The following is a 22,504-nucleotide window of genomic DNA, read 5'->3' on the forward strand; positions in this document are numbered from 1 at the left end:
CCCATCTCAGTAACTTTGACCTCATACCTACCTTTCTAAACGTTTCTGTGTGGCTCTATCTCCCACTGGCATCTCCAGTTCTACGTGGTCAGAATGGAGCTCATCGTCTTTCCCCAAGTCATCTTCTTTCTTTCACTCCACCCAATGACTCAGACCAGACCTTTCAAGCACACCTTTTACTTTCTTTTCTACTCTGCATCCAATCAATGCCAAAGGTCCACAGATCTGTCCTTATAAATGTTTCCACATTGGTTTTCTCTTTTCTGTCTATCCCCAGTACCCACATGAACCCCACATTAATACATGCTCATGTATTCAGTAGCTGTTGAGCTTCTCATCACAATCCCCATCCAGTTCCTCTTTTTTACTGCTGGTAGACTTGTTCTCCTAAATGTGACTCTGATTTTGTGACTTCCTAATGAATTAGATAAACATTCTTCTGTAATTTCCATAGCTGGGTCTAAATAACCTTTCAAGTATTTCCCGTATTTGTGAATCGACTTAACTATTTTGTAGCCTGAGCTGCCACTTGAACAAGACCCAAGCTTCCTCAACTCTGGCTCTCTGCTTATACTGATTTTCCTACCTGATATTAGTTCCATGTAATCTCCACATGTCAAAATCCCACCAAGGCTAATCTCATATATTTCAACCTCAAGACAGCTTGTCTTTAATTCTATAGTTACCTTTGGATTCTTGTGCACATTAAAGTTTGAGAACCACTTTTCCCCCAGATGCGGCAGCTTTATCTTCTCCCTTGTTAAATATACCTCCCTTATCCTCAGTTAATCACTAATGTTCCTAGTAGTTTTGTTGTTCATAATCTCCTTTAGCCTGTACTCATTTTCCAAATTTCATAGCAGGATGGGAAAATTATTATTATTTCTGGTTAGAAAGAGAATTGTGTGAGAAAAGATTTAAGTTTTCCATTGAATGAAAGGTCCTTATCAGTACCCTTATTAAATGAACCAAGGCTACACCATAATTCGGAGAAAAAAGTGGAAATCTAATTCCCTAAAGGCCATAGGGAAGAAAACTCTAGAGTCATCCTTTTCAGCAGAAATATTGAGGACCAGAATGTCTCTTTGCTTAGAAGTAACTGGGGTTATAGCTGCATGCTCAGATACAGCTGTTTAGAAGGACCAATTTGAATGACAGAAAACTCAAACTCAGAAACTCTTGGTCACAAATAAGTTCATTCTAAGCAACAAGCAGTACCTACACCTACCAAAACTACTGCTACATCATTATCTCGTCATCTCTCACTTGCGTTAAATTCATTGGTATAATAGTCTTAGCTTTACTTATGGTTTGTTGGGCTAAGCGATGCTGTCCAACTTTATGTCCCTATGCCTTCTAATTTTCTCCTCCAACTCTTTCTTCTGATTAACAAGCCTTTTGAAGTCAAAGTATTTATTCTTTTCCTAATATTTATTAGCATCTTCTCCCTGAACATATTAAAACCTTCTACATGTGAGAAGCTATGTGAGCTCCTTCAGGGTGTAGAAAAATAAGTCAGTTAATCTCTGTGCCCTCCTCTATCAGAAAAAATAGGAAACCTAGAATGAAATACTTACCTGGAAAATATAAGATAAAAACAATACTATAAGTGCTATAAGAATAAAAACAAAGAAAGCTTGTTAAAGAGGAGATTATCAGGTTATAATCCCAGAAGTTCTGGTGAAGGCTATCCTGGGTTAAACCTAAAAATTGTATTTTAAAAAGATTCTCGTATGATCTATGCCTGAGCTCTGTGGTGAACATTTAAAATTAAATTATTACTTTTAAATTAAGTTATTTTAGGTTTCAGTTTTGCACTAATTCTCACATTAGCACCTAATAAGGCAAGCAGGTACATTTTAAATAACAGGAAGTGTTGGGTTAATGCACAAGTACATCATAGATTTTTTTCTATTTTTAATTTTTTTAAAAAAATTGGCAGGCAAAATTTTATATATGTTAAGTGTTCTCACCACATTAACGATAACTATTTAGGTGTATTTCTTAAGCTGTCTTCCAATAATTATACTAATGCTACGTATTAGTGAGTCCTTTCATTTCTGTTCTGTAAATCCCTTTAGTAATTTTTCTAAAGGTTCTGCGTGGTTATGCTCTAAAATAAGGAAGAGACCATAGACTTGATTCGGGGCTTGTTACTTTATTTCGTTTCTGGATTTTGGCCATGCAAAATTTGTTCATACCAAATTAATTTTATTGCTATTCCATATTGCTTTAAATTATTCACTGAACAAAAATTCTGAGCTAGCTAATAATTTGACTTTGTAATTCAATGCATGGTGTGTCCAACTGGCATCTCACCAAAACATCTGAGCCTTTAATTAGAATATATTTAAATGTATTTTAAGAAAATGCATAAAATGAAATAGCCAACGTACTACACAGCCAATGTCAAAACAAAGAACTTGAGAGGAGAGAGAGGGATTTGTTCAAATTATAAAGAAAAGTTCAGAGAGTTATTTAGTCTCTATCTCCACACTGGAAAATACAGAATTATGTTTTACTAGGCAAAGTTATTCTTCTTAAAATATCTGTGATAAATCATTTTTTGTGAGAAAAGTCATATTTTAAATGTATAGGGATGCTATGGGAATGGCTCTAGTAAAAGTAATAATCATTCCTATTTTATGTCTGTTAGCTATTTTTACATATAAATCCATATTTTAAATATCAGCTTATTTTAAAAAGCTAACCCTGTCTATAATTGTATCCTGTCCCTCCATCCACATATAGATACCTTCGAAATAAATGAATAATAGACTTTATCATGGTCATGCCACCTTCCAATTTTGCCTGTCTGAATCTCTGACAGGCCCTATAGCTTGATTAGCATAGCACATAGTATGTAAAATTCTAATCCAATAGGTTCTCATTGCTCAGACACTGTGGTGGCGCAGTACCTTACCAAACAATATAAACTTTTTTGATTTTTATTATCCTCATAATGTTAGAAATGAAAATGCCCTACACAAGTTTATTTGACAACAATGTCCCAAGTGTTGTGATAAAAAATATAGGTAAAGTGCTTACCACAGAACCAAACACTTAGTAAATATTCCATCCTTTGCCATTATGATTTTTTTTTATTGTTGCTAATGGTAAGCTAGATAAGTCACTAAGACAAATAACTTAAATTCTTCTGGGAGACAGAAACAGAGGGGAAAAAAAGGAAAACCATACGACAAACACTGTAATAGCCTTACATAAAGTATGTTATAGCAGGACAAAGGACATGGACGCCAGCCAGTTTTGGGGAGGCTATAGGTTGGTTTCCTGGAAGAGGTAACATCTATGATAAGACTTAATTATCAAGACAAAGAGACAATAGAATGTGATTCCAGCTAAAGAAAAAAGTATTACAAAGTTTAAATGGGAAAAAGAAGAAGGGCCGCAGCATCATGTGCAAAAGTAAGTGCATAGGGTTATGGAGGTAATGGGTGGCAGATACTGAGGTGAATAAAAGACCACTAAAGGATTTAGGCATGGTCAAATTTGTGTTTTAAAAGGAACCATGTGCGGCTGTGTGAGCAATGGATGGGTAAAGGCAAGACTGGATATGATAAATATCATGAAAGGGAGAAAGAGATACACATAATATATATTGGAAGAACAGAAGTGAGGCTAGAGAAGAGTAGGTGAATTTAAAAAATAATTTAGAGGTACAATCAAAATAAATTGATGGCTGGTGGTTAATTACATGTGCCCAGACTTTTTACCAGTGAAATCTGAGGTGCTTATACATTTCACTGAAGGTATGCACAAAGAATAGGACATACATGACTGTAGTTGAGAAGGTAGGTCTGAGGTAGAGATATGGAGCTGGGAGTCATCAGAAAATTAACTGAAACAACAAGAGGTTATAGATGGCCAAGGTATGGAGGTTTGGAGAAAAAAACAGAAGCAAGAAATCTTAATGTAAACAAGGAAAGACACCCTTAACGGAGAATGCTAAGGAGCTGCTTGAGAGCTAGAAAGAAAATCTGAACTCTTGGAATAGTGTACAAAGGTGAGAGAAGAAATCTGAGGAAAAAGCAAGTTGGTATATCAGAGAGTAGAGGAAACATCTCTATTAGAATGTAAACAACTCTAATGCTCAAAAAGCTTGCATTTTTAAAGCACAAGCCACAATGTGTAGAATTTTCGAGAAACACCTATAATTAAAATTTAAGAGTTCATTCTTTTTCTCCACTTTGTCAAGAGGAAAAATAAGAAGGGAGTTGGAGGAGAGGTGAAGAGCACGTAAAGGAAGAGTACTGAAGAAAATTGAGAAACAAGACAATAGTAAGAGAAATAAGACTCCTAGGTAAATAGAAATATTGAGAAAAGTAATTTGGGGAAAAAAGAATGCTATATAGTGTAATTAATGAAGAAAATAGTAACAGAGGAGGAAAAGAGGGAATGGGCAATCGGAGAAGAGCAGAACAAAGTCAGGATAACAGTGAACATCAGAGCATCAACACAAAAGAAATCTGTTAAAAAAAACTATTTATGGGGTAATTACATCCTCAAGGGTAAAAGTATAATAACTAATAAAATTATAAGCTGTTGGCTTGTCTCTGTTAACTGTCAGATGTTCAGATTTTTATCTAGTTTTAAATACTTGAATATCTGTTCAACTTTTTTTGGCTTTATCTATGTAACCATCTGTTTAGCCATTGGTTTATTTAAGAGATATTTATTTAACACCTTCAACGTGCTCCTGCAGAGTTTAATGCCCGCTGTGGAACTTACAGACATAGGCTATATTTGATATTATTAGAAAAGATGAGTTTTATCCAACATGATTTGAGACTTGAAATTAAGACCAATCCTTATTTAAAAGACAAATAATTTTAGAGAAATTATGATTTAGTGAAGTTTATCATTTTTCTGAAGAACTTTCACAGTTTATAGGTCACCCAAGCAACGGACTTAGACTTATTGGACTTACTGCTTAATGAGTCTGACCATGTAATTGTTGTTTTATTATTATTTTTTTGCTTTGATTTTTAAAAATTTGTATTTCTGTAAATTGCTTTTTTAATAGGCTTTATTATTACAGCACTTTTAGGTTCACAGCAAAGTTGATCAGAAGGTACAGTTACCACAAGTGCACACCATCCCCCACCATCAACCTGCTGCACTACAGTTGTGCACTTGTTACAACTGATGAACCTATATTGTCAAATCATTATCACCCAAAGTCCATAGTTTATTTATATATATTTTTATTGGAACATAGTTGGTTGTACATATCTGTGGGGTACAGCATTGAATATCAATACCAGTATGTAATATGTGCTATTCAAATCAGGATAATTAGTATATTCCTTATTATACAATGTTACCAATTTTTGTGGCCCTTTACTAATACCTCCCTTTTTTTCCTCCCTTTTTCCCTTTCCCACTCTCAGCAACCTCAGTTCTGTTCTCTTCTCTAAAAAAGTTAAACATATTATTGTGATTCTTGTATATTTTTTCTTTTTTTATTTGTTTATTTATTTATTTATTAGCGCCCACATATAAGTGAGGATACGCAGTATTTCTCTTTCTGTTCCTGGCTTATTTCACTTAACATAATTTTCCCCAAGTTCATCCATGTTGCTGTGAATGGCAGTATTTCATTCTTTTTATGGCAGAGTAGTATTCCATTGTATAAATATACCACATTTTCCTTATCCACTCATCTGATGATAGTCATTTAAGTTAGTTCCAACTCTTGGCTATTGTAAATAGAGCAGCAATAAACATGGAAGTACAAGTGTCCCTTCAATAGGATGTTTTCCATTCCCTTGGGTACACAACCAGCAGTAGGATGACTGGGTCATATGGCAATTCAATCTGTACTTGTTTGAGGAAACTCCATACCATTTTCCATAATGGTGGCACCATTTTACAATCCCACCAACAGTGGAGTATTCCCCTTTCTCTGTATCCTCACCAGCATTTGTTCTTCTGTCTTTTTGATAATAGCCAGTCTAACTGGGGTGAGATGATATCTCAGTGTGATTTTGATTTGCATTTCCTGGATGCTGAGTGATGCTGAGCACGTTTTTCATGTGTCTGTTGGCCATTTGTATATCTTCCTTTGAGAATGCCTATTCAGCTCCTTTGCCCATTTTTTAATTGGGTTACTTGTTTTTTTATTGTTAAGAGTTTTAAGTTTCTTGTAAATTCTGGATATTAATCCCTTTTCAGATGAATATTTTGAAAATATGGTTGTCTTTTCACTCTGTTGATAGTTTCCTTTGCTGTGCAGAAGGTTGTTAGTTTGACGTAATCCCATTTGTTTATTTTCCCTTTCATGGCCTGTGCTTTTGGGGTCTTATTCATAAAGTCTTTGCCCAGTCCTACTTCCTGAAGTGTTTCCCCTACGTTTTCTTTTAGGAGTTGCATAGTTTCAGGAGGTGTATTTAACTCTTTAATCCATCTTGAGTTGACTTTGGTATATGGTGAGAGGTACAGGTCTAGTTTCATTCTTCTGCATATGGATGTCCAGTTTTCCCAGCACTGCTTACTCTAGAGGCAATCCTTTCCCCAACATATGCTCCTGTTGCCCTTGTCAAATATCGGTTAGCTCTAAGTATATGGGTTAAATTCTGGGTTCTCTAATTCCAGTGGTTCTAAAATTCAGTTCTAAATTCCAGTGGTCCTAGTGTCTGTTTTTATGCCAGCATCATGCTGTTTCAGTTACTAAAGCTTCTTAGTACAGTATGAAGTCAGGTAGTGTTATGCCTCCGGCTTTACTTTTTTTTTTCTCAGGAATACTTTGGCGCTTCAGGGTCTTTTGCTGTTCTATATGAATGTTAGGATCGTTTTGTTTATTTCTGTGAAGCACGTCATTGGTATTTTGATGGGGATTACATTGAATCTGTAGATCACTTTGGGTAGTTGGACATCGTTACAATGTTGATTCTTCCAGTCCAAGAGCATGGGATATTTTTCCAACTTTTTATGTCTTCTTTAATTTCTTTCAACAGTTATTTGTAGCTTTCATTGTAGAGATCTTTCACGTCCTTGCTTAACTTAATTCCTAGCTATTTTATTTTTTTGGTGACTATCATAAATGGCTTTCTTGATTTCTCTTTATGCTAGTTCGCTGTTGGAGTATAAAAATGTTACTGATTTTTTGCATTTTGTTTTTGTATACTGCAACTTTGCTGAGATGGTTAATCAACTCTAAGAAGTTTTATTGTTTACATTAGGGTTCAATCTGGGTGTTGAACATCTATGTGTTTTAATAAATGTATAATGGAATGTATTTACCATTATAGAATTATACAGAGTAGTTTTGCTGTTCTATAAATCCTCTGTGCTCTACCTATTCATCCCTCCCTCCCCCCAACCCCTGGCATACAGTGATATTTTTACTGTGTCCATGATTTTGCATTTTCCAGAAAGTCATATGGCTGGAACCATATGATATGTAGCCATTTCACACTCACTTCTTTTACTTAGTAATATACCTGTAAGTTTCTTATATGTCTTTTTATGACTTGATAGCTCATTTCTTTTTAGCTCTGAATAATATTTTGTTGTCTGGATGAACCACAGTTTATCTGCTCACCTACTACAGGACAACTTGGTTACTTCCAAGTTTTGGCAATTACGGATAAAGCTGCTATAAACATCCATGTGCAGGTTCTTGTGTGGACATAAGTTTTCAACTATTTTGGTCAAATACCAAGGAGTGCGATTGCTAGGTCACATTGTAAAAGTATGTTGAAATTTCTAAGGTACTGCCAATATGTCTTCTAAAACAGCTATACCATTTTGTATTCCCACCAACAATGAATGAGAGTTCCTGTTGTTCCACATCCTAACCAGCATTTTCTTTTGTCAGTGTTCTGGATTTTGGCCATTCTAGTAGGAGTGTAGTAGCATCTCCTTGTTTCAATTTTCATTTCTCTAACATTATGAGTTGAGTAGTTTTTCATGTGCTTATGTGCCATCTGTTTATCTCCTTTGATGTCTCTTAAGGTCTTTGGCCAATTTTTAGTAGGGTCATTTGTTTCTCATTGTTGAGTTTTAAGAGCTCATATATTTTGGATAACAGTCCTTTATCATATATGTTTTTTCCAAATATTTTCTCCCAGTCTGTAACTTGTCTTCTCATTCTCTTCACAGTGTATTTTGCAAAGCAGAAGTCTTTAATTTTAATGAAGTCCAACTTATCAATCATTTTTTTTCATGGATTATGTCTTTAATGTAGTATCTAAGAAGTCATCATCAAACCCAAGGGATCTAGATGTTCTTCTATGATTTTTAGTTTTTTAGTTCTGTGTTTTACATTTAGGTCTATGATCCATTTTGAGTTAATTTTTGTGAAGGAAGTAAGGTCTGTGTCTAGATTATTTTTGCTTGTTTAATTTGGCATGTGGATGTCTACTTGTGCCAGCACCATTTGTTGAAAAGACTATCTTATCTCCACTGCACTGTATTATCTCTTTGTTGACTAGATTTATGTGGGTCTATTTCTGAGCTCTCTATTCTGTTCCAATGTTTGTTTGTATACTCTTTCACCAATATCACACTGTTTTGATTAGAGTAGCTTTGTAACAATTTTTGAAGCCAGGTAGTGTCAGTCCTCCAGCTTAGCTATTCTCCTTCAACAGTGTGTTGACTATTCTTGGTCTTTTGCTTCTTCACATAAACTTTAGAATCAGTTTGTTGACATCCATAAAACAACTCATTGGGATTTTGACTACAATTGCTTATTAGTTACAGAAGTTTTTTGTCAATTCTTTTTTATTTTCTACACAGATAATCATAACATTTGCAAACAAAACAGTTTTTATTTCTTTTTTCCCAGTCTATGTATCTTTTTTTTTTTTTTGTCTTACTTCATTATCTAGGCCTGTCAGTATGATGTTGAAAAGGAGTGGGGAAAAGGGACATCCTTGATTTATTCCTCATCTTAAAAAAGAAGCTTCTAGCTTCTTGCCATTAACTATGATGTTAGGTTTAGTTTTCCTTTTTTTTGTAGATGTTCTTTATCAAGTTCCTCAACTTGACAGTTGAGACATAGCTGTCATGAATGGGTGATGGATTTTGTCAAGTGTTTTTTTCTGCCTCTATTGATAGGATTATGTGAATTTTCTTCTTTAGTCTGTTGATGTGATGGAGTACATTAAATGATTTTTGGATGTTGAACCAGTCTCTTGCATATCTGGGATAAATCCCAGTTGGTCACAATGAATAATTCTTTTTTATATTTTGTTGGGTTTGATTTGCTAATGTTCTGTTGAGGATTTTTGCATTTTTGGTCATGTGAATTATTGGTCTGCAGTTTTCTTTTCTTCTAATGTCTTTGTCTGGTTGTGGTGTTAGGGTAATGCTGACCTCATAGAATGAGTTGAAAGGTATTCCTTCTGTTTCTATCTTCTAGAAGAGATTGTAGAGATTTTTGTAGGAGTTCTTCCTTAAACATTTAGCTGATAGTTTATTTTGTGCTACTATAACAGAAAACCTGAGACTTGGTAATTTATAAATAACAGAATTTTACTTCTCACAGTGCTGGAGGTTAGAAAGTCCAAGATCAAGGAACCATCAGGTTTGGTGTCTGACATTAATTTGGGAAAATGCTCACTCATTATTGCATCCAAGGAATTATTGCTTAAAGGGGGACTTCTTTAGAAATGCAATCGTTGAACAAATACCAGTTTGTGAACCATTTAAAAACACTAATGAAAGCCCTTTCTGTGGTATTCTGGTCTATTTTTTTATACTTTAGCATGCATCACAATAACATGGAGATCTTTTTAAAGTACAGATTACTGGGCCCCAGTCTAGGAGTTTCTCATTCATTATGTTTGGGGTGAGGCCCTATACATCTACTCTCCACAATACCACTGTACCAAGTTGTAAATATGTTCAGACTTTACCAATGGAGTGGGAGTAAGTAGAATAAATCTCAATATGGGAGGTAAAAATCTGGGGCATTGGTTATGACTATGTCTCAGCCCAGGTTAACCTAAGTGAAACCTTTCCTAGAGCTTCTCCTCACGGACCATTCCCCCCCTCCCCCCCACACAAACTAACCATGTATACCTGTACTTGGGTACATGCTGAACATGGAAAATGTCTCATTCTCCTACATCAACCATTCAACCTGACATTTGACCCAGAAGGTATAAACTAGTAAGCTAATACATATTCAATTATCTGGAATAAGGTAGAAAGTGTATAAAAATTTCATGTGTCTCTTTATTCACTCATTCATTCATTCATTCATTCATTCAATCAATATCTGGTCTTTACTATAATCCGATCGTGTCTCCCTCACAAATTTATGTGTTGAAAACTTAATCCCCAATGCAATAGTGTGGGGATGTGGAGCTTTTGGGAGGGGTTTGGGACATGAGGGCTCCACTCTCATGAATAGATTAATAACATTATAAAAGAGCTTAATGGAGGGAGTTTGTCCCTTTTGCCCTTTTGCTTTTTGCCATGTGAGGGCACAGCATTCCTCCCCCTCAGATGATGCAGCAACAAGGCACTATCTTGGAAACTAAGAGCAGCCTTCATCAGACACCAAACCTGCTGGTGCCTTGATCTTGGACTTCTCAGCCTCAAGAACTGTGAGAAATAAATTTCTGTTCTCTATAAATTACCCAATCTCAGATACTCTGCTATAGCAGCACAAAACTAAGACTGGAGGTCTCTGTTATTTACCAGGCAGAGTTATAAGCTCTGGAAACACAGACGTGTACAAAATATATAAGATTGCTGCTATTAAGAAGATCATATTCTACTGGAAGAGATAGACAATAAACAAGTACATATGTTATGCTGAAAAAGTCCTACTGAGCAAAAACGTAGTACAAGAGAGAGAAGGACTGAAGCACATACTATTTTAGAGAGGGTATTGAGAAACCTTCTCAGATAAGGTGACTTTTGATCATGGACTTGAATAAAATAAGAAAGGGAGCCATGAAGATATCCAGGGAAATAATGCTCCAGGCAGAAGGAACAGAAATTACAAAGGCCTTGCAAAGGTATGGGACTCAGTGTGTTAAAAAACAGCAAAGGGTTAAATGCCTATAATGTATTCTCCTAAAAAATGAGGAAAACTTTTTGAAATTAACTTGTATAGCCCATTCTGTTGGTAAATGAAGAACCATAATAATTTTATAGCAAAGTAATATATTAATTTCTAGTACACATATTTTATAACACTCTGGCTAAAGTGTTATTCACAATAATCAAACTACTTATTATGTGTGTTTGGGTAACCCACTTTGTGACTATTTATTTGCACCTTGTTCATTAAAGTTTTAAATGGGGCAAGTATGCTTTTACGGCATATGAATCTTAATATTTTCAGCATGTCAGTTAGAAGATAATAAAGTATTCTATGTTTACTATTCTCAAATACCAATATATCTCTTTCAATCTTCATGTCACTAAATTCTCCAAAGTAACACCTTCAGGTTAAGAGTAATTATAATTCAAGGTCAAATTTTAAACCACACTCTTAATCTTTCCCTTAGTTCTAATGTTTGAATTAAACTCTGAGGGTTTGGTACAAGAAATGAATCATACGTTAAAATGTGACCTACTCTGAACACAACAGATTTGTATGTACTTGGAAGAGGGGAGCTGAATTGAAGCTAAAGAAACTATGACCATGCACACTGTTCTTACCATAATCAATTCTTATGATGACAAAAAAACAAAACAAACAAAAACAAACAAAAAACCCCCCAGCTATATTAGGAATTGAAAGTTTTCAAAAAGAGTTTAAAGTTCTTGGAACAGAAATTTATAGAGACTTATCCTGCAAACACCTACATGTCTCAGTATATACACCTAATATTACCTGCCCCACCCCCCCAAAAAATCATAAAGTATTTTTGCACTTAGTGATTTCAAACATGACCTTTATATAACATGTAATTTGTAAGATCAAACTTCACTTGATCTCAGCTATTTACAAAGTTTGAACAGTGTCATTTACATCTAATACTTTGTACTTTATTTTTATATTGAAAATACCACCAATGATATTAAGGCTATCTTTTACTTCTACAGCATCTTTTATCATTTTTTCTTCCAAATAAATTAAAGAAATATCTTTTATCACTTCCATTTTATATGTAAGGAAACTTATCTTGAAGATGTTAAGGGGGGGTATCCTTTTTGCAGAACAGAGTAAATACTGAAAGATCTAGAATCCATGGATTCTGATCATGGTCACATGGCTTCTTCCACATTGTCACACTACAATTTGCAGTAATTTATTCAAAGAAAAAAATAACTTCTCACCTTTTTGACAGTTTTCCCATATAATATGTCTAGTATTCTCATAATTTGTGTTCATCCAACTAAGCAGAATCCTTTCAGATTTAGAATACATGTTGCTGGATACAAAACGAGGATTGACTTTTGGTGTATTTTGCACATGTATGTGGGGCATATTCTTTCTGCAATGTGGTACAATCCGGGATAGAACCAAAACCTGAAATTGGGAAAGCAAGACAGAGATACCTTTACTGAATGCAAATAAAAAAATAAATTAATATTTAAAGAATAAATAAAAAAATATGACAGGCGGATAAAAAAAGGAAGGCACCAGTATTAGCCGGTTAAATGCATCCATTCAGGAATAAAAGAATAGATCAGATGTGTCCCACTAATGCTCATTTTAAATTCTTGCTTTTTGCTTCTACAGTTTCATTTAGTTTATAACGTCCCATACTACGTGATTTACAAGAGGCTTATTATCCAATTAAAAATAACTTCATTTGAGGAAAGTTCTGTTAGAATGCTAATTCATTTAAAACATAGGGATTTGATATGCCTTTCTTATTTCTTTAGCAGCTCAAGCAACTTAGAAAAATGAAATTTTGAGAATCAAAGTAATGTTATCTAGTCAAAACTGATTTTACATTGATTCTTATTCAGGAGGTCTGTTTTTAAGATGACAAAAATGTCAAATTTAGCATAAACACAGCATATTTTTATCTTATATCATAAAGTTTGGTATATTTTCATCATATTACCCCCTTCAGTACATCTATACCACATGTTTTATCATGAACAATGCACCTGGATTTAAAAATAATTAAGGAATATTAAGTAAAGAATTCAGTTTTTCATAAGTAGAGTACTGTAGCACAGAGCTACCCAAAGTAGGCACTCTACTAGGCACTCTACTAAGCATTCGTTACAGGTTCTGGATGAGATGAGCAGTTTGTGATCTACCACCTCATTATATGAAGGTACTTCAAAAAATTTGTGGAAAAATGGAATTAAAATATAATACAATTCTTTCTGTGAACTTTTTGAAGTATCCTCATATATATCTCAAGACCTTAATATATATTCATTGTAACTTGGGAAAAATGCTCATTTCTTTGTGTAGTACATATCTATGTTATGAAGTGTCTCAAATAGCTACAGTTTAAAAATTATTTAAATAATTTTATTGTGTTATTTTCAGACATGTGAGGGTCCCCAAACTGTTCTTTCCTTTGCCACTATGGGAACTATTTTAAAATGTCATTAAAAAATCCATTTGTGAATGTTGGATATTTATCTGGCATATGTCTAGTGAGAATAGACATCTATAAATGTGACTTACATCATTTTAGCATTTTTAATAGAAGTGTAACAGAACTGCCTTCTTCTTTCATTCTGGAAGTTATGTGATCTAGAACTCCTAAGATTCAACTGTCTTATACTATAAAAATACAATTAAAAGCCTGTGATAAGGACCCCCACCCTTTCCCAGGGAATATCAAATGATGAATCATCTGAGTATGGCTGATAAGATAAATGTTTGGAGCTAATATCCTAAGCTGGCTCAGGATTCATCTGTCATCTGTCAACTTTACTCCGCAAATGAGACAACATCTGCAAATCACCCTTGATAAGAACACAGATTTAATGATCGAACCACATGAAGCATTGATGGAACCTTTAATACAGAAAGAGCCACCACCCTGAGTTCTTAATTCTTCGGTAGTGCTTTTGAAACCATCAGTGATGAAAGACCTGTGCATTTTCACTTTGCTGCAGAATTATAGTTTTGTAAAATGTTCTGAAAGTAAATTTCTCAAAAAATGAAATGAAGAATAAAAACACATACAAAGTACAAGACCCCAATGCATGCAAATTCAAATAGGCCTTGAGTGAGGTGTGATTTTTGTTGCTTAACCTCAAAACCACACAAAGCTTGAGTAGAAGGAATGAAATGAGGATTACAGAGGCTATCATGCCTTGTTAGCTTTGCCAGCTAATCGATGAAATTTGCATAAATCAGTTTTAGTGATATGTACTCAGGAAATTCTTTCCTGCTCTCACAAAATGTTATCTGGATGTGTCCTTCATTTTTGTTAAAGATCTGATTCAAGAAATGTGAGTGACAGAACCCTTCAATGTCAATTCATTGGCCCCATGATGGAATATAGTCCTTGACTATCCTACTATGTCACTGTAGAGCATTTTGAAAAGTTAAAAATCACAATGACAAAACTACTACTAATAGTATATACTTACACATATTGAGTGCTATCCCACCACTCTCATATGCACCAGTTCCACATAAAATTTGCTATTATATTTGGCTTATTGTTTCTCAATGACAACTTTTAAAAATTAAGTGTTATTTTTATCTAGTCGTATAGAAAACAGATAATAATTTTTGACTTTTCATTGCCCATAAAAACTTCTGGATTTTTTCGATTATTTAGGTAGTTCGATTTATTCTAAAGAACCGGTTTCAGTAGGCCTATGTTGACCAGAAAGAAAAAATCAATAGCCAGTTTATGACCTTACTTTCAGACTTAAGGATGCCTGATTGTTTAACACTTGATTGGAGGGTCTTTACACAAGTAACTCAAAGAATTTATAGGAATAAATTTATAGGAAATCCAAGTAAATTGAAAGTCCAGATGAGGATAGTATACTAGACAAAGCAGTCATACCTCCTTGTTAAGATTTTATATTGAGTAATGAGTAATTACTCATTTCTCTGAGGATGCTGCATGAGTACTTAACTGAAAATACCTCAGATTTGAAGGCTTCCCTAAATTGAAATGGTCCATGCGCAGCAGGCCCCATATCTTGTGATATAACTTGAGTCAAAAGCCCTCAGCTTTGCCGTTGCTGTGTATTGTGTTATTATCTGTCTTGTGGACTTCCTTAAAGTTAACATGCTACTATGTGAAGTCTACTGTATTTTATACTTTTGATTATCAAACCAAACTTAATACCATGCTGCTGGAGAAGCAGAGTAGGTCCTATACAACTGACAATGTAAAAGATAATATTTTCAACTTGTTTTTGCCTGTGGGCTGAGATCAGTTAGGCATTAGCAACCAGTCATCAATGAGCTGAGTTTTCCCACAGTCTTTGTGCCCAATAGAGGGAAATTTTCTTGAAGGAATTAAAGAATGTCAACATCTTTAATTATGGCTGAGCAAAGTGGATTTCAGAAAATTATATCTAATATGGATTCTTACTGTGTTACAGTAAAGATAAAAACCAGAGCACAGTAACAACCCACTTATCCAAATCTCAACTATGTAGAAAAAGCTCACAGAGGAAAGCCAGCAAGTACACATTCCAAGAACATAGTTCATGCATATGTAAATACTCTAAATTACAATCCTTGACATTTCAAAGTCTATAAGTTAACTTTCTTCCACTTAATTTATGAAAACCTGTTTGTGCACTTTAAGTCAAAGCCTATTTGCTTTAATTTTACAGAAAATTTTAATAAAGCTGGATATCTAGTTTCTTAGGCCACTCACATAAAATAATAGGAAAAAGAAGTACTGTAAGCAGGCACATTGATAACACCAAAGAAAGGCAAGAGAGGTAATTGTCATAAACCAAGAGAAGGATGAAAAACTATTAAAAAATAAAAAATAATCTAAGTGTCTGAGCACCATTTGGAGGAGAAACGGGTCGATAACTCAATGAGTCCTGTGTTCAATATTGTGCTGGATACCAAATCTGAAAAATGCCACTGTAGGTTTGGTGTCTAGCCTACCTATAGCAATAAATATCCCAATTTTGTTATATTATATACAGATTTTGAATTAGTTTGAAAAAAAATATGTTTAATAAGGAAAATCACTGCTCTTTTTTCAAACATACAAAAAAATTGATAGAATTGTGCCACTATTTAAAAAAAAATCCCAAAACTTTACCACAGATAATACACTAGGAACAAATAAGTAAACAAATGGATTAACTTATTCACATATTTGTTTCTCATAACCTTTTTCTTTTCCAAGGGACTTCTACAAAAATATCACATTCATTCCTTTAGCACGTACAGAGTTATCCTTTGTATTCACATGGGAACCCTGTTTATATTTACATTTAGAATAGCATCCTTAGTTTGAGCGTTTCTGTTCTTGTTTTCCACCTCTCTTATGCTTTGATGACCCATTATTTAGACATCAATACATTTTTGTGATTTAGGAATATAATGCAAGAAAATAGCTATTTTAGACACCTACCCTTGATATCTGATTAGCCTAGATATCTACTTGGGTCCTCATCCTTCACCATCCCCCATGAGATGTCTGCTCACCCTGGCTAGCTTTTAGCCAGAATCTTGCTAGGTCGGGTTTAGCCAGAATCCCCCTCTTACTCCTGATGTTATCTCTATAGTGGGTTAGAAATCTTGATTCTCCTTTGATCTTAGAATAGGATTTTTAGGTAATGCATGAATGAGCAAAAAGGCTCTTAAGAAGGAGACAAAAGTCCACAGATAAGTTTGGCAAAAGCCATCTAATCAATTCTAATCACTGTTTAGGGATGGGATTGTGTACTTTGACTGTTTCAGGTTGCTGGTTTGATTCTGGCTTGAATGACTATTGACTATACTGATTGTTCTTTAGATATGTTAAGAAAACTGCTTGAATGCTGTTTAAATATGCTAAAGAAATCACTGTAGGAAGTATGTAGAAAAAAAAAATGTTTACTAAGGACAACCTGTTTGTTGGTGAATTGACCTAGCTTTATACAAATTACATTCTGGAATGTCACATTGTTAATTTACTGCTGTTACTAGTTTTACACTGCCTGCTTTTATGTCCTTCTTTGATGATTGAATCAACTGATTTTTCTTGTAAAACTTCCTTGTCTTGTCAATAAAAAGAATGGCTGATTTTGAATTGGGGCTGCTGCTGCCCTGATGGGCGGCAGTTCCTCCATGCCTCATTGATAGTACTTTGAGTGAATTCTTTCTTTCTCTTTTTTCCATCTCAGTTACACAGAGGAAAGTGTAACATATCTCTTGGTAATTTTCCATCCACTGACCCCCACCATACTCCTTGGCTATAAATTCACACTGGCCCATGTTGTATTTGGAGTTGAGCCCAATCTCTCCACCACTGTGATGGCCCTGAATGAAGACTGCATTAACATGCTTCAACAAGTGTCATTGAAAAATTTTTATTTAACTGAAGTGAACCATGATCTAATGTTTCTAAGCCCACCTCATGTGGAATATACTATAAAGCATATGTACTTCACAGGGCCTGGTTTTCCAAAGCCTTACAGTTTCAAATATTTACCTTGCAGAAGACTGGAAACTTTCCTCAGGCTATAAAGTCTCTGGTGTAAGATAAAGAATTATGGCACAGCAAGGTTGCTGGCTCAAGGACAGACTAGTTACTGATTGTTATATAAAGATACTGGAAAATTGCTGGGGGAGAAGGAACATTTGCTAAGATCAACCTTCGTTAATGGATTACTTAATTGTCTAAGGGAATGTCATCTGACTTGTTTCACTGAGAGTTACCAGGCTATATTGTTAAACTATAACCTCACCTATGCTCTCTTCCTGTAACTTCCTGGTCTGGAAAATAAATGCAGGAAGAGAACCCCAATTTGGGGTTAATTTCCCATGCATTCCTCTTGCTGGAGGGCCTTGGGAAGATTAAACACTTCGGGGTCTCTCACTGCTCAGAAGAGATGGGCTTTGAGTAATCCTTTGCATCTACATCACCCAGGGGAAGTGGGGTGACAAATCCATGAGGGGTAAAGCCACAAAAAGCAACAACCTCACTCCCAGTATACTGTTTATTCCTCAGAAAATTCAATGTTTTATCTAACCTCAAGGCTTCCACACTGAATTCTCTGTCTGGAAAAAGTCTGGCTGCCCCACCCCCAAATAAAACCCACCTATGATCTTCTTTACACAAATTATGCTACCTTTCTCTCCAACCTATACCACACCTTGCCTAGCCAAGTCCTAGTCATTCCTGAGGGCTAAGTTTAAACTGATCTTGAAAGACTTCCCCAAGGCACAAGAAAGTTAGGTTCTTTTCTATATGCATTCATCCATAGTTTTGGGAGCTTATCTTGTTGTAGCATTTGTCATACTTCCTTGAATTATGTGTTTAGCTGCTTATGTCCTCTTTCAGGACATAAAATCCATGAGAAGACACATTATATAGAGTTTACTCTTACACTCCCAGAGCTTGGTATAGTTTCTGGACCACAATAGTTGTTGAATAACTTCATTGAACAAATATTTATTGTGCATCTACTATGTACCTCATACTCTATTAAGTTCTGAATTTAGAAGTGATACATGGTTTCTAAATCCATAGAGAATTGGTTGGGAATGATAAATTAAACAAACAAAACCTACATGTGAATACATGAACAAATTAAAAAAGAAGTGAGTGAGTGAGTGAATAAAACTCATGAGCCAAAATTATGTCTATTTGTCCATAGAGGAGGGAATTTTCTGCTTTTCTATTTTGGATTTGCTCCTCTTTATTGGTGGGCAAGAATATAGATGATGCAGCCTGGAGTTAAGAAAGAAAAGTAAATATCTTTTTTCAAACCTGTGTTTGGCTGAGAGTGCCAAATACCCTCATACCTTCTTCTGGAAGTTACCCAAGAAAAGACAGGATTTCTCCTCTTGACCCTCATCAAGAGACACACAGGGAAGGTCACTGGAGGAAGAGAAGGAGGACAGTAGGAACAAGTGGGAATGATGCAGCAGAAGGAATCCTCCAGAGGGTGGGTCTGGGTGGCTGCCTGCAATAGAAGCTTTAGACTGCTGGAGGGCAGCACGAGAGCCCTGCACTCCTGGGCCCCAGCAGAGAACAAGGAAAAAATAAGCACTAGTTACATTATATTGCTGATATGGCCAAATTCATGTGATCTTCTTGGAAGAAAGTATGAGTGCCTGTGAGCCTAAGTTTGCTCATCTCTAAACTAGAGATTAATGGTCGTAAGGATTAAATAAGATCACATTTAAAAAAAACATGTAATTACAGAGACTTGCACTTACTACTCACTTAATTTTGTCCTTTCCTTTGAGAAACTAATTCTCACTTCAATTTAACTTATTCATTGTTCTAACTCTCAGTCCTACAGCTCACTCATCTGTGGTTGCCAAGTGTGAAGACAGAGCAAATGCTTCCATTGGTCTTGATGGACAAGATCTATAGTGCCACATTTGGGAACCTAGGGAATGATTATTGGGCTGAAACCAGGACTTATGTATGCAATAAAGAGATACAATGTAAAGGCATAATTTATGCTATGTTAATCTAACCATAAATGCAATTTGGCATGAAGTTAATTGGAGAATTTCATCAAAACCTGATCTCACCTACAGTTGTATGAATCCTAGTGAATAACACTCCGGAATTACTTCTTTGCAGGAGTCTATTGCTTATTACAGGTGGACACCATAATTTTCACTAGTATCAATTCTTTAGTTCATCCTTGTAGTACCAGAATATGTGTGTAGCTACCCATACTAGAGATTATATTTCTTAGCTTCTCTTACAACTAGGTGTGGTAATAATGACTAAATTCTATGCAAAAGAATGTTAAATGGAAATGGTACATTTTTAGGGTGACATCCTTAAAAGATATCTCCTTACCCTCCACTACTCCTTTACCTGCTCTTCTTTGTTAGGAGAAATTGGATCCATAGATGAAAGCCTACTACTACAGATGGAAGAGATACTTCACTAACTGAACTACTCACTTCCCACAGTTCCATGAGAAAGAAAAAATAATCATCTCAGTTAAGCCACTAGGTTTTTAAATCTTTTATAGCAGCATTGCCAGTACTTTAACTAATGTACTATTCATGTGATTGAACCCGAAAACAGCAACAAACAAGAGTGGAAATGATACCTTGTATATCTGAAGGAATACATCTGTCCATGCCCTTTTACTGAAGGCTTCAAACTTAGTCATCTCTATAACAACAGAACACTTTTCTTTAGGTGTACAGGAACTCACAGGCGTGGTTTTAGTGGAAGACTTTAAAAAACAAAATGTTACAATGTTAATTAAAATGTCAGGCAAGTATAAGTCCAAAAATTTAAGTACTTTGCATATGGGTTTTTTTTTCCTTTTTAAAAACATTTGCATGTCCTCTTTATACATTCATCAAGAGCTCTAATTCCCCACATGCCAATTGTAGGAATTACGAACACAAACAACTTTCTGCAGCACATAATACCTTATTTAGGTCATAGATTTATTCACTCAAGGCTTCTACTAGCTCACTCTATAGTAGAAGCTGAAGAACTACATGCAAGTTTCTGAAGCTTGAGCCAAGACAGAGCCACATCCCTTTTTAAAATTGGTTATGAATATTCATGGGGTACAAAGCCGACTGTCACCACTCATACCCAAGATGTGATGACCTTTGATTAGGCCATGGGAACTCAGCATATTGCTGAAGAGCAGGCACCTGGCTTTCCTGCTCATGTCACAGGGTGAGCATAGTTACAGTGTCACAGCAAAATTAGAGTTGCCTCAAAGACTGCAAGCTACTCAAAAACAATTCCCCTTTTCAATAGCTTTCCATAAAATGAATTGTATGCTTTGAGAGAACTATGCCTTTTTTGCTTAATTTCTTTCTACTATACTGGAAAACTGAAGAAGGGAAGTGGCAAGTGGTGGTGAAATTAAACCAATATTTTATTTGGAAGATATGCACTCTGAAAATTTATTTTAAGAGCAAAATTTATATAAACCTGCATGATCTTTCATTTGTAAAACCCTTAAAGAAGCAATTACTTATATACTTAAGAAATCCATGTAATCGTTTTTACACAGGAACTCCACGGAGATTTTTAGACAAATGCACACACAAAAAATGGGCCATCCAAGGAGGCATGGGCATTAAAATATTTCATACATAAAAATCAAGGTTTCTAAAATGGAATCTTCTAACAAAAACTGAGGACCACTAAATTCAATAATAATTGTATAGATTATTCCTAGACATTATATTCATTTACCGTAATTTCAATCCACTTCTTATAGTCTTCAGGTTCAAGAAGAAATTCTGGCAGCACATGAGAAATACATCCTCCTTGAGTACTAAAATTAAAAAAGAAAAACCCAAATTATGATATTATAATACTCATGACCTGTGTATCATTTGCATTGACCTTCAATTAAATTACATATTTCACTAATGCCATATTTTTATTTTTGTTGAATTTTAATTTTTAAATTTAAAATTTATACAATTAATTTTTAAAACTCCCCTTAATAATGAAATACTCACATTTCCTTGAAAGTTGTTTCCTTGGGAGAATTTGATTAATGAGGAAGAACTTACTAAGTGCCAATAATCATCCTTACGTACCCTTACATGCTAACCGAATATAGAGAGTTATGTGACTTGGTCCTTGTAGTCAATGCAGTACCCATATTATTGTTGTTATAACATTATAAAATTGAAAGAAACCTATAAAAAGTATGAGTGCAATAGATATTTAATAGAGAGTTCATTAGTCACCCAATATTTACTGAATGTCTGTCATCACATATGCCCGAATATAGAGCACTCCAAGTACAAGTCAATCCATCACTTGTTTTTTCCAAAGAGAACATCTGGAAATTGTGGACTGTTTGATTACGTAAACTTGTGGTAGTATATCTGAAACAGCAAAGAGCTATTTATAGTAGTTAATATATTTTAAAGCACCGGGCATATACATATTTATATGTACATGATTTACCACATTTAAGATTTTATATATACTTTTTTTTTTTTTTTTTGTCTTTTTCGTGACCGGCACTCAGCCAGTGAGTGCACCGGTCATTCCTATATAGGATCTGAACCTGCGGCGGGAGCGTCGCCGCGCCGCACTCTCCCGAGTGCGCCACAGGCTCGGCCCTATAAATATACTTTTTTACTGTTAAATTTCTTGAAATACTCTTATCCAAATTCTTTATGTGAATGTCCACCAGAGCCACTATGTAGAATCTAGCACCATTTTGCCAGGAGTGTTTCCTAATAGAGATTTGGGTGTTTAGGTCTAACTCATTCAGTGAGTATAGAACACTGCTCACCAATAAGCATTTAACAGAGAAGAATGCTACATCTAGTGCTAAACTGTGGAGGTACCATCAGCAGTTTGGAGCCCTGTGGTTACTGAGAAGTGGGGAAAAGAAAAAGGAGAAAGGAGGCTTAAGATGATTCTGAAAACTCAAACCTTGAAGATAGCACAGATGAATGAAAAGAGAGAAGTGAGGAAGAAACTCTCAT

At 35.0% G+C, this 22,504-nt stretch overlaps 1 protein-coding gene across 1 annotated transcript in view; it reads right to left on the minus strand.

Moving 5' to 3' along the window:
* The window catches only part of CFAP47 (cilia and flagella associated protein 47), a 578,552-nt gene that overhangs the window by 357,890 nt on the left and 198,158 nt on the right, over nt 1-22,504 (minus strand). Inside the window, 3 exon segments of the mRNA XM_063084619.1 lie at nt 12,265-12,457; nt 20,128-20,256; nt 21,246-21,327. Of these exon segments, the coding sequence (XP_062940689.1) occupies nt 12,265-12,457; nt 20,128-20,256; nt 21,246-21,327 (404 nt within the window).

This window comes from Cynocephalus volans, chromosome X (genome assembly GCF_027409185.1).
Source record: "Cynocephalus volans isolate mCynVol1 chromosome X, mCynVol1.pri, whole genome shotgun sequence".
NCBI classification, from domain to species: domain Eukaryota; kingdom Metazoa; phylum Chordata; class Mammalia; order Dermoptera; family Cynocephalidae; genus Cynocephalus; species Cynocephalus volans.